General features: G+C 33.9%; 1 protein-coding gene across 3 annotated transcripts in view; it reads left to right on the top strand.

The window, feature by feature from the left end:
* Nucleotides 1-13780, top strand: part of CSMD3 (CUB and Sushi multiple domains 3) — a gene marked incomplete at its 5' end in the record, with an annotated part of 631488 nt that overhangs the window by 503279 nt on the left and 114429 nt on the right. For 2 of the 3 annotated variants that reach the window (XM_082045128.1, XM_082045129.1), the window contains 4 exons: nt 6632-6745; nt 7408-7503; nt 8397-8600; nt 11321-11445. In XM_082045128.1, the coding sequence (XP_081901254.1) occupies nt 6632-6745; nt 7408-7503; nt 8397-8600; nt 11321-11445 (539 nt within the window). The remainder of the gene's footprint in view (nt 1-6631; nt 6746-7407; nt 7504-8396; nt 8601-11320; nt 11446-13780) is intronic. The other variant, XM_082045130.1, reaches the window with a different exon arrangement.

Consider the following 13780-nt stretch of genomic DNA (forward strand, 5'->3'; position numbering starts at 1 on the left):
GCTGCTGGGTAAGCTAAAGTGGAAGAAGAGAGTTTATAGATCATGGAAGGAGGGGCTGGCCACCTGGGGAGAATATAAGGCTGTTCTCAGAGGGTGTACTGACCCATGAGGAACTCCACTAAATACAGGCTTCCAACTAGACTCTGCCCCATTGACCATGACTGGGGCCAGTATTATTCAATATATTCATCAATGATTTGGATGAGGGAATAGAGTGTACTATCAGCAAGTTTGCAGATGACACCAAGCTGGGAGGAGTGGCTGACACGCCAGAAAGTTGCGCTGTCATCCAGCAAGACCTGGACAGGCTGGAGAGTTGGGCGGGGAAAAACTTAATGAAATATAACAAGGGCAAGTGTAGAGTCTTGCATATGGGTAGGAACAACCCCAGGTTCCAGTATAAGTTGGGGAATGACCTATTAGAGTGCAGCATAGGGGAAAGAGACCTGGGTGTCCCCGTGGACAACAGGATGACCATGAGCCAGCACTGTGCCCTTGTGGTCAGGAAGGCCAATAGCATCCTGGGGTGTACTAGAAGGGGGGTGGTTAGTAGGTCGGAGAGATTCTCCTTCCCCTCTACTCTGCCCTGGTGAGACCACACCTGGAATATTGTGTCCATTTCTGGGCCCTTCAGTTCAAGCTGATTAAGGGAGTGGAGCATCTCCCTTATGAGGAAAGGCTGAGGGAGCTGGGTCTCTTCAGCTTGGAGAAGAGGAGACTGAGGGGTGACCTTATTGATGTTTACAAATATATAAAGGGTGAGCGTCATGAGGATGGAGCCAGGCTCTTCTTGGTGACAGCCAACAGTAGGACAAGGGCTATTGGGTTCAAATTGGAACACAAGAGGTTCCACTTAAATTTGAGAAGAAGCTTCTTTTCAGTGAGGGTGACAGAACACTGGAACAGGCTGCCCAGGGAGGTTGTGGAGTCTCCTACTCTGGAGACATCAAAACCCACCTGGACACATTCCTGTGTAACCTCATCTAAGTGTTCCTGCTCTGGCAGGGGGTTTGGACTAGATGATCTCTTGAGGTCCCTTCCAATCCCTAACATTCTGTGATCCTGTGATTTCTGGGCTGAAAGTCCAATTTTTCATCTACCTGCACCCCTAAGTCCTTCTCTGCAGGGCTGCTCTCGATCCCTTCTTCACCCAGCCTGTATTGATACCAAGGTTGCAGGACCTTGTACTTGGCCTTGTTGAACCTCACAGGCCCACTTCTCAAGCTTCTCCAAGTTCTTCTGGAAGCGCACCCCATCCCTCAGGTGTGTCGATTGCACCACTTAGTTTCACGTTATCCACAGTCTTGCTGAGGTTGTGCTTGATCCCACTGTCTGTGTCATTGATGAAGCAGCATCTGTCATTACATCATTAATATCCTGATTCTCTGACATTATTTTATAGTTTGGATGCTTTCATTTGGAGTTTTGGAAGTTCAAAATACTCCTTTCATAATATTTTTTAGTTTTGGTTTTGTTCTTTTTTTAGGGTTCATTTTGCGGGGCGTGGAAGCTTTGGTGTAACTGTAACCTAACATTGTGTCATAAGAGCAGTGAGATTTTCAGTCTGGTTTCTCTGGTGTTTTCTCTGGTGGTTTCATTTCCTGTCATAATGTTCAAAACCAGATCTGAGAAGTCTTAGCCCATGCTAAGATCTAGCATCCTTATGTTATATTCAAGGAGAATAAACTTTCTTTTCATCTCATGGGTGAAGGAGGCATCGACATTTTTGCATTTAATGAGTTTGATGGTAGCTTAAAAGATCAGACTCTGAACTGAAATAGCAAGTGCACTAGAAATACAGACCAAAGGAGTGGTGTGACGGTAATACTGAACCTCAAAAACGTAAGTTGTAGTTTTGTTCAAGGAAGAAGCTTTTACTATTGTAAATTTGAATAGTTGGTGGATGTGCTGAAATGTGTGGTAAAATCTTTAGCTGAAAGGAAAGACAGGGTATTCTAATATGCTGACTGTAGATGAAGACAGTTTCCACTAGTCACTCAGGATTATGAGGCCGCTTTGCTCATATCACTTTGATAAATGCAGATTAACTAACATGAAATAAAAGATTCATAAATTCCTACAACTTTATAACATTATAATAATTAAGTATTATAATATCTTTAATTAAAATATTTAAAATATGGTAATTTCAAAAAGAAAAATAAAAACTGAATAATAACATTCTCGTCATATTCAGGATACATTCTCTGTCACTTCTGTGCTGATGTTCTGCTAAAAATAAAATTACAAGCTTATAGTTACACCAGCTTTACTTTCTTCACAAACAAAAGTTTTACATTTAACTCTTGAAACATCTCATTTTGAAACATTCTCCAAGTTCTGAGTGCACATTTCAGTTATAAACTCAGGGAGATTGGCAACACATCTGTTGTCAGACTTCTGGAAATTCTGATAAATATCTAGCCTACTTATCTATGTTTTTATTTATTTTTTTTTAATTGATGAAGATATGTTTCTGCTATTTACAGGTGTTGAATGGCTGAAATGTTTTCATTTTTTTCTTTCACAGTTTTCTTCTACATACCTTTTGCTAACTGACATGAAGGAAGTTTTCAATGTTTCCTAATTTTATCGTTTTATTTTCCCACTGGGAATTGTTTTGGTTTTGCCTAACAATTAAAACAAACAAACAAACAAATTCAGATATTAATTTCATCCACACCATTCAGTAAGCTGAAGTGGTAATTTGTTTCAGATGAATGAACTGATGAATCATCTGATCTAGACAATAACATTTACTAGTAGGACAATAAAAGGTAATTATTATACTCAGAAGGTTGTTGTACTTTTAGTAGCTCTAAATTAGCAGAGAGGTGATTGAAGAATGAAACAGCTTTTTTAAAGTGATTTTTCCATTAAATCTAGAACCCTTATTACTTAATTAATAAGATGGCTTCAATTAAAACTGGTATCTGAATAAGATTTTATTCTTAATTGTATCTCAAAGAAAATAACATTAGATTCTTCTTATTGTTGTTGTTGTTGTGATTCTTCCATAGTTTAAACAGCTTATTCGTTCTAGTATGTTGTCACGTCCCGCCCTCGGGTATGAGTGGCGGAGAGAAGTGACACAGGTTCATGGGTCCCCTTTGGTTGGAAAACAGTACACATAGTATTTAAGGTCCGCAAATAAAAGGCTTTTATTTTGCAGCTTGGCCCGAATAGTATATGATTTGGTGGCAGAAGGATTTATGTTATTGGTAAACATTAAATGTTTGCAGCATATGCAGGGCTGTAAATCTTATGTTATTATGTTACATATCAGAAGGAAAGCAAAAGGGTAGAAGTATGGGGAAGAAAGAATACACAAAGATTTCACTATCCTTATGGCTCCGCTTTTCGTGTGATGGAGTTCATAGTCTCGGGTCCAGTGATGTGCAGCATCCTCTGGTGTCTTGTTCAGTTGATGTAGTGAGACTGGTGGGCAGAGTGGTCCTCAGGATGGTGGGTGGGTGCCGCCAGTACTTGTACAAGGTAGGCCTTTATAACACTCTGGGTTGCCTGCTTGCGTAACTTCTGGTCTTTTGTGGAGGTGTTATTGTGAAGGAGAGGAAAGTCTGGGGGGAAGGGGTGATTGCGAAAGATTGACAAGTCTTGACAAGTCTCGGGCCATGTTGAAGGGTCTCAGCTTTTCCCCTTTGTGCCATGCTGGGCATATCAGAAAGTGGAGCTATGTGCCCTCCACTCCCCTCATCCTGTATTGGCCAGCTGGCCTGGTCTGTGTCTCCTTAGCTTGTCATAGATATGTAAATTGCAGTTCACTCTATACTGTATGCATCATCTCCTGTGGCTGGATGAACTGGTTTTGCCACAATGCTTCAGCCATTGTCCTTATCAGTGCATGACGTATATGTATTACTTAAGAGGTTAGTGTTCCTGTGTTCCCTACACAAGCCTAGAGAGAGGTTTCACAAAAAAATTTATTAAGGGGAAAATAACCTTCAAAATTAAACACCATGTTTAATACCACATTAATCATTTTCATGTTCTCTTATTATACTTTTTTCATTATAATGTTCTTACATTGAAAAATCAGTTCTTGCTAGAACTATAGTGAAGAGGTTTGTTGAGTGCAACTAAGGTTAACTTCATGTGTTTGTACATTTAGAGATAATATTTTTATGAATGGTTTTGTGATTGCAGTCCCAAGAACAGCCAATGAGAATATTTTTTCTTAATCTCTCATCTCTAGGTGTATTCTTTCTATTATATATAGGCAACTGTTAAAATCTACAGGAAAACAACAAGTTGCAAGCATGCTTTATTTGTTCTTCATTCTAGAGGCTGTAATATGAAACCCAGATGTTTTACTTTTGCCAATGTACTCTTTCTTTCCATAAAAACTTGCTTAGACAGTAAGGTGCTATAAAAGTGTGATTCAGATTTGTTTTCTAAAAGTAAATAAGCAATAGTGTATAAAAAGCAATGAAGCATGACTAGAAAATGCTGCCCATGTATAAATACCAAGGAAGCAAAGGAGACAGGTCTAGATTTCTCCATGGTGCCCAGTGACAGAACAAGTGGCAATCGACATAAACTGAAACACAGGAAATTCCCTTCAAACATACCAATTAAAATACAGAAGTAAACTCTATATATGTTTATTTCTTACTTTAAAAATGAAACTTTCTTTGATGAAATTTTTAACCAGTGAACTGTTTTGTGCCAATTTCATCTCTTTTTAGACATTTTCTAAACTCGTCCAAAGTATCCAGATGTTACAGTGATGAAGACCATCAAAAAATCTAGATATTTAGAGGCATGGAAAGTTCTTCTGTCTAGCTCTGGCCTGATTAAAAGGGAGCTTGCTCATGCTGATGTATTTTAAATTAATGAAATCCCTCAATTTCCTAAATTAATGACAATATTAATGCTATGGTTTCCCTGCAATTTTGACAAGAAAAATAATAAGTGGGAAAGTATAAAAAGCACATAAATGTATTTTTTTAATTGTTTTTGAGGAAATACATGAATTAGTGTCATGACTATGAAAATTCCAAGAGAAAAGCTTCTTGGGATACCATAGCATTTTCAGTCTTGTAAAATAAAGGACATTTATATATCTGAGAAAAATGTTAAGCTGCAAAATAGAGCAAAAAAGATATTTTATTTTCAAATATCATTGCTACAAAGCAGTGAAGGCCAAGATGAACATATGTTCAGGAATAATTTGCAGCCCGACTTTAGACATCAAGTTCAGACAGGTGATTTTCCCTCTTTTCTAATAGTTGAGAGGACAGCCAATAATTGAGGGTGAGACATTCTTTAGAGAAGACTTCTTCATCCATCCTTTAAAAAAAAAAAATATATCACCCCCCAAATCCTTCAGTTAAAGTGATTTGATCTTTATTTGAAATGGGTAATTATTTTTAAGGAGTTTCACAAGTTCTTGATAATAGTTATGTGTGCTTGTTAAGTTATGCCTCAGCACTTGCCTGAATTTTCCATACATAGTTTGCAGTTTAATTTGAAATGGGGAATAGCAGTGGAAGTCACAAAGAACTTTGCTTGTCTCAATGGCAAAATGAAATTCATTGAGTATGAAAATAAGATTTCATAAAAAGACAAATGTGATAGAAACAATTAACTGGATTAAGTTTGTTAGCTATCATCTTTAGCAACACCAAAGAGAAGATTTGGATACAGATGAATATTAGATGAAAAATAAGCAAAGCTAGTAACAACTTTAATGCTTTATTTTCTAGAGATTAGAAGAAAAATTATGGAGATAATTTGGCATCTTACTTATGTTTCCCTCTGAACATGGACTAAAATATTCATAAGTGTCTCACAGAGAGTTTTAAAATTACTATGTAAGTGCTTTTTAGGTACCAGGGCCAGAATTAATCCAAACGATACCTTCTTCTTTTCACTGTGATGTGAATGTGCCACACAGACCTTTGAACTTCAGTGCAAAAATAACATGCTTGAACTGTGGTTCTTCTTGCATAACTTTAAAAATAATACTTTCTCTGATCCAGTGTATGTGTTCCGTAAAGTGTTTGTTGCTTTGAATCAGTTGCTTGTGTATTTCACAAAAGTGAAGAATCACTGAATGTTAACATTCTTAAGAAAAATGAAACATTCCAAGGTAAGTAATGCTTAATAATTAATTAATAAAACACTATCCATATCAATATGCCTAGAATTATAAAAGAAGATATTGCACTGAGAATTCAGATGTGTGTTGGTTGGGGGAGAGCAGAGAATTTCAAAGTGTATTCAACAGCAGAAAAATCATTTTGTGCCCTCATTACTGGAATCTTTTAACAAGGAAATGTATGATTTGCGTACCTTCATTGTCTCTGTATATATAGAGAATTACATTTTTATCATTTTACTGCTGTAGTTATAGGAAAAATAAATTAAACACTATAATAGCTAATTAAAGTATCAGATAAATCAATATATAAATATATTTTATTTTTGTATTTTTAAAGCAATATATTAATGTGGTTTTTTATCTTCCTTTTTTTGTTGTCTTTTTTTTTTGGTTGGTTTATTTTGGTTTGGTTTTGCTTTGTCTGTTCTAATTTTTTTTCTTTCTCATTCTGTCTTCCTTTATTTTGGCATTGGTGCCCCTTGTTTTTTCTCCATCATGTTTGGTCAGTGGTTTTTGGCCAGTTTGTATTTTTCCAGACATCACTTCATGATGTAGTTGAAGTATATGATGGTCCAACTCTGCAGTCATCTTTGTTATCCTCTCTCTCAGGATCACATTCAGGTATCCTTTAACAGAACTGTCATTAAACTGGTATTTATTTTCTTTATGAACTTAGAAAGATAGTGCAGTCAGAAAAAAAAAGAAAAAAAGAGTCATATTTTCTTAGATTAAATTCAGGCAAATGTATGAAATCAGGATTTTAAACTAAAAGCCGAATCACTCAAAACTTTTCATATTAATAATTAAAATTAAGTAAAATTGAATCTTTTTTTTTTTTTTTAGATTATTTTCTTCTAATATTTAGCTATTATAGTGAGTGTCTGGAGCTTCTTATTCTGTGGCTTTATGACTTCTATCTACTGAGCAATCTGAAATGGAAATTGTATACTTAAAAGGGAAAACAGCATGTATTTCTAGTAAAGTATAGATCATGCACATTTTGACTCCATTAAAAGAGGTATGGGGTTTGGGTTCTTTTTAATAAAAGAAAATAGCAACAAATATTCCTAAGAACTGAGATGAGTTTTAATCCCCCTTTTCTACACCACCATAATACTGCCGACATAAAATATTGAAATAGCATGTATCTTGCAAAGTTTATTGAAGAAGAACAGGGGTTTGGGAATCTTATTTCTAGCTGGAAAGATGTTGACAGGTATTTTGAATGTTTTTTTTTAGTAAAAAATGGTTATGTTAGCTTTGTATTTGCTTTGTTTGAGTAGGTGAATCCCTTCCGTTGAGCTCAGGTAACCAGATCACTGTTAGATTTACTTCAGTTGGACCAATAACAGCTAAAGGATTTCATTTTGTTTATCAAGGTGAGACAACTTGGAAAAAAATGTACATTTATTCTTTTCATCACAGATTGTAAATCTCCGGACAGGAACAGATTGAGAATGTAGAGGAAAGTATTAGCCTGTTAACAACATAAGAAATTTTACCATTTCTGCATCTTTTGAAAAAAGTTTAAAACCATTATTTTATCTAGATTTCAGATGTGTATTTCAAAGCTTAAATTAAATATTTAAGAAGTATGAGAGAGGTTCTAAATTTAAGAAAAGTTATACAAAGCAGCTGTTTGTGTTTGTTAATCTGTTTGACTAATGTTAGATCTATCTGGCTGCTCAAACTGGTTAATATCTCAATTTAAATATGAGTAACTGTAAGTGTTATTACCTATGGGTGAATCAGTGACCTTACTTTTATTATATTAAGACATTTCTCTTGGTTTACATTATTTTCCTTTTTATGGGTCAAACACAGAAATAGTTATGTATCAATACTTGCTATTGCTCAAAATTCATTCTTCCATGAAATTTAAATTCTGATCTAACAGTCAGAATATACATTTAGAAATCCACAGGAATAAAAGTAAATATCTATCTGACACAGAATGTTATTTTAAAAGCATGTGTTAACTCATTATTTCATAGTCATATTTCTTTTCAGTGCAATTTTAGAAAGGTTTCAGTGCAGATTTTATGCGTTGTTTTTTATCTTGACAAGGATAACTGTGCAATGTTTTTCTAAATAGTAACTCAGACATCAAAAGCATGTAATCTGTATTGTGAAGATTCATTTGGGAATTACGAAAATATTCTGGCAAATAACTGAAAGCGACTTCCAGTAATTTTGAATATTTGGGGTTCAAAAACTGTCTTCCTTCACCAAATTTGAAAATAAGAATCTACAACTGTTTGTACATTTGCAGCTGTTCCAAGGACAAGTGCAACACAGTGTAGCTCTGTGCCTGAACCGAGATTTGGAAAAAGAATTGGAAATGAGTTTGCCGTTGGGTCATTGGTTCTTTTTGAGTGCAATCCAGGATATATCCTCCATGGGTCAACAGCAATTAGATGTGATACAGTACCAAATGCATTGGCACAATGGAATGATTCACTCCCTACATGTGTTGGTGAGTTCTTAAGGCTTTTAAAAATGCTTACAAAGTTGTACACCATTCTGTCTGGCTGGATGTGTTCCTTCTTCATCATTTTACAATATTTTATTCTTGTTTACTTTCACTCATTTCATTCAAGGTTAAGATTTTATTCCCCTTTCTGTTCTAACCTTGCTGTGACACTTCATGAGTTTCATGAACATACTCTGCAGCTATAAATTTTATGTTAGCTTATTTTACATTAATCAGTGGTGGTCCTTGGCTGTTCCTTAATCAAGACTCAGAAATATCAGTTTGTGCTCTAACTGCATGCGAAACGAAAATACTCTCACCTTATGGATCTCAAACAAGTTATTGCAAGCTATTAGAAAGAACAGTGCTTTATTAAAGATTTAGAAATAGTTACACTAATGTTTCATTGCTTGTCAGAAATAAAGCGGTAATTTTTCTGATCAAAAAATATACTATGTCTGGTTCTAGTCATACAAGATTAAATTCTCAAAATTAAATTATTAAAATAAAGTGCATTCATTTATATTTACAAAGCTGATTTGCACCCATTGGAAATCTCGTGGTTAAGCTGAAAAGCCTGACAATAAAGAGATAAAGTTCTAATGGTACATTTTTCTATAGATTTCTGTCAAGGGTAAATATTACACATTTATGTATAAAGTTTTATTAGTTTGGCATAGTTTCTTATATGGAAAAAATATAAATGAATTAAAATTAGTTACCATTTACACAGACGTTTTTGCAATGCCATCAAACTTTTCCACTTGTAACATCTGTTGCAGTACTGATTGCATTATACATTAATTTTCTGTAAATTAATTACATTAAAAATTATTCATTTTGAGGCTGAAGACATCTGAAAAATTCCATTCCCAACCAAAATAATAAATACATACATGAATTAAAGTTACTTTACTTTTCTTTACAGAAAGCAGATTTGTTAATAAAAATTATCCTAACAGATTAAGATATTGACTCCAGCATTAAGAAGTACATAAGGGGGATTTTAGATGAGTGGAGGAAAGGAAAAGAGAGAACAATTTTTCATTAGGTGGATTTTAAATCTTCTGTGCTAATCAGTTGATGGTGCACAGTAGATTCTGTGTGGTTTTCAGTAATATAGAAGATTTTCTCCAAAATACTGAAGACTTGATAGGTGTCAAGACTAAGTACAACTGGGGTAGTGTTAATAAAATATAATTAAGAAGCTATTATACTCAAATAATGTATATCTACACTGTTTCAGGAGCAGGATTAGAATCAAAATGTATATATCAATAAGAAGCTGATGCACATAGCTATATTTCATTTATTCTCAGTGATTACAGTTTGATCAGTAGAACTGTGCTGTTTAGCCCCTTGAAATGTATTCCCTTTATTTTACGATATAACAATCTAACAAAGTGTTGAAATAATTGTTTTGGCCATTGATCACAATATATTATTGATATTTTAATACATAATTTAGTCTATGGAAGAGAAAGATATCTGTCTCTAGGCAAGCTGAACTGAGTAAGGGTTACAGGCCACATTCTGTGTGAAAAGCACTGTGCCAATAAAGGTGACAAAATATATATGAGATGAAAATTGCATTGAACTAAATCAGTTCAATAATTGAAGTAGTAGACAGGACCATATTTGACCATATTAAGTTGCCTTAACTGTTGTGAATGCTCGAATATTTTCTTACATATACTAGACTTCAATCATTGTCTGTTCATCCTTGTATGAGTAATTATTTAAACACTTTAAGTAACACTGACTTTTAGTTTATCCATGTAGTTCCCAAGAGATTTCATCAATTATATGCCATGCGAAAAGTTGCTACAGTATTCATTATTAAGTTATATTCTCATATCTATTTTCTAAATCCTCACCTTTTTTTTTTTTTTTTGTTCAGAATTCAGTAGTGTTGCATAGAAGTGATACATTGACTTGTAATGGTCTTGATAAACCATCTCACCTATCTTTTCAGTCAGCTACTTAAATATCAACAGAATATCTGTATCTAGATTAAGCTGTAGTATTCCTTGTCACATCTAATGATCTAGACAAGATACATTCAAGTTGAACATTCAGAAGGGACACTTGATGGTACTGAATGCCTCTGTCCTATTTCATGCATAACAGTTGTATTAGTCCATGAGCAGGGATATGACAATTGGAGTCTTGTGAGCATTTAGCAATTTCTTTACTAATGTGACAGAATTCTATTCTGTAATGGGGTAACTCACACAAGCAAATAGAACAGTCAAGGAGTTGAGACCAGTGCCATTAATTATCTAGACAACAACAAAGTAGCAATATTAAGAAAGAAGGTATCTTTTTGTGACATATTTTAATCTTTTACACTAATACAACACCTAACTGTTCAAATTTCATTCTTAACCCCTAAAAATAATGTTTTTGTAAGATTACTAAGAGACAATTAAAGGGATTTCACTTTGTTAAATATCAAATAAATAAGGGTAACATGACTGTGATTCTGTCAGGTAGAAAACTGGAATAATTCTACTTTTCCTTTATTCATTTTGGGTCATTTAAAGGAAGGTTTTTGAGATACAAGATTTTATTTTCCTGAGGCAAAAATACATTTTTTAATATAGCATAAATTTCCAAAGTTTTCAGCCATGGTATGCTGAATATTGTGTAAGCTTTTATTATAACTTTTTTCACTTCTGAAGTCTCATACTTCTTTTCTTGCCTTATGCACTTCCTTTTAGTGCCCTGTGGTGGAATTTTAACAAAGCGCAAAGGGACCATTTTGTCTCCTGGTTACCCTGAGCCTTATGACAACAATCTGAATTGTGTGTGGAAGATCACAGTACCAGAGGGAGCTGGGATTCAAGTAAGTATACTTGCTATTTGCTTGCTGTAATCATATTTAAAATTGTCTTTCCTGATGCAAGAGCATGAAGAGATAATTTATTCATACATTTTTCTATCTCACTAGTGGTTGTCACAATGGAATTTATTCCACATTCATGCAGTTGTTAAAAGTTATAAAATTTACAAAAATATAGAAAGGTACACTTGTAACTTTTGATTTAGAAGAAAATTACAGATATTTAAAATGTGTTATTTCAATAGGTCAGTAAGTCTTTGTAAGCCAGAGGAAACAGAGATGCTTTCCTGTGATTTTTTTTTTTTCTCCTCTCTTAAAATGAACAAGTCTTCTCTAACAGAGTGAAATTAAATGGGTTGGTTCCATGGACAAGTTATACGTGTTTTCCTAGAAACTCTGTTATTTACTCTATAGTTATGGAAGTTCATTGTGATATAAAGATGCTTCAGAATGTTTCAACATGAGGTGGGAATTGGTCATTTAAAATATTGTCTGAATTGTCATTTATTAAGGTTAAGAACTTAATGGAATACATAGTAGAAAAGTAACCATTAACCTAAGTCATGCTTATCTCACACTTTAGAGCTCACTGAAGAAACTGTCAGAAATCTTGTTATTGGAAATGCAGTTGAGTTTAATAAATTAGGACTTTTAAGCTGATCAAATATATAGCAAAATATTAAGGAACCATGGTACCAAGTTTTCTAGGTCTACTCTTGGTTCAAAATATAACTGCTCTAGAAAAAAGAATAAAAAAAGAGTTCAGTTTCTCTAGGTAAATATTTGATAATAAGAAACAGGAAAACCATTGTGGACAGTTTTTAAAAATTATTCTACTGTGTCAACAAAAGTTTTTAAAGTAGTATGAGTTTATACTTTGCAAATTTATAAGCACTGAGATAAATCTGTTTTTTTGTTTTCAATAATTAAAATACTTAAGAAAAACATAAAAACTATGAAAGAACACAGAAGTAATCGCAAATATGACCTAAGACCATGCAAAATAACATTTATGATTTCAATTTTCAAAGCTGCCAATGTCCATTAACAATAGTATTTAATAATTTAAATCAGTTTTGAGATTGATTTTGAGGAACACTACTTGATTTAAACAGTTGACTAAGTTAAGATACTTTATTCTTTGTATTTCTTATACAATCATTAATCTAAGTTAAACAGTTAGAGGACATTTCAGAGGACTTAAATTAGGCCTTCTTTGGTGTCCTGTCTTAGGCAGTCACTGTTGCTTTTTCGGAAGTGCTTAGCTCTTATCATTGGCTGCATTAGGTGATTAAATTACTAACTTTTATTTCAAGTTTTGTGTTTAAACTGCATGATATTGTCTTGCTCCAGAGTGATAATAAAAAGATATATTTACTGTTTGCTTTTTTTTACTAGCTCTTCTGCATTTTCTGGTTAAGATAGTGAACACTTTCTATTTTCAGCTACTAATAGGTGATTAATTTATACTTGTATAAATGTAATGTAATGACAGCAGGGCAGTCTCATAGGCATACCTATATGACTGTAATTAGACCTGTAGAACGTTTAATTGTCAATGAAGCAGGACAGTGATGAAGTGCAATATTCATGTTTGATCCTTTGAATCGTATTTGATTTTCAGGGCTAGATCTGAGGAAGATAAAGTCCATTATATAGTAAATTGAACACAGTTAATGCATGATCAGTAAGACAGAGTATACACCAAAAGTCATAATACCATTTTTACTGTTTTATTTTTCACACCTGAGCTTAATCTACTAATGACATAAAAAATGGCATCAGAATTGGGTTTTTTCTTTTTTTCACTTCATAGGAAATAAAGAACAGAATATACATATATAAATATGGAATTATTACTGTGAATATCAGCTACTTGAGGCAACATTTGAAAATTTATTTCATCCGACCTGAGAACGCATGTCCAAGCAAATATCCAAGATACTGTGGAAGCTAATGTTTTTGTGTTTATGTGAATGCATAAAATATCTGGACATTTTTCCTGACCAATATTTATTCTTTCAAAGTAACAAAGACACTTCACCAGCTTTAAGGGAGAGGAAGATAATTAATCACCAATGCATATTCCTCTGTGAAATGTGTAGATGAAATTTTAGACTATTTAGGTAGAACAACCATCAATGTGTATGATTTCATTGTGGATTTTGTTGAAACAGTGTGATCAGATGTAGGTGCTGAGCTGTCTCGTATCAAACAAAAAAACAGACATTTAAAAGTAGATTTAGGTAAATATGAAGTGTGCACCCAAAGCCTGCCTTCAGGCACCTCACCTAAATGCTTTATATCAGGAAATTAATCTACCATGGTTCCTTATAAT

This window comes from Streptopelia decaocto (genome assembly GCF_964273445.1).
Source record: "Streptopelia decaocto genome assembly, chromosome: 2".
Taxonomy (NCBI): domain Eukaryota; kingdom Metazoa; phylum Chordata; class Aves; order Columbiformes; family Columbidae; genus Streptopelia; species Streptopelia decaocto.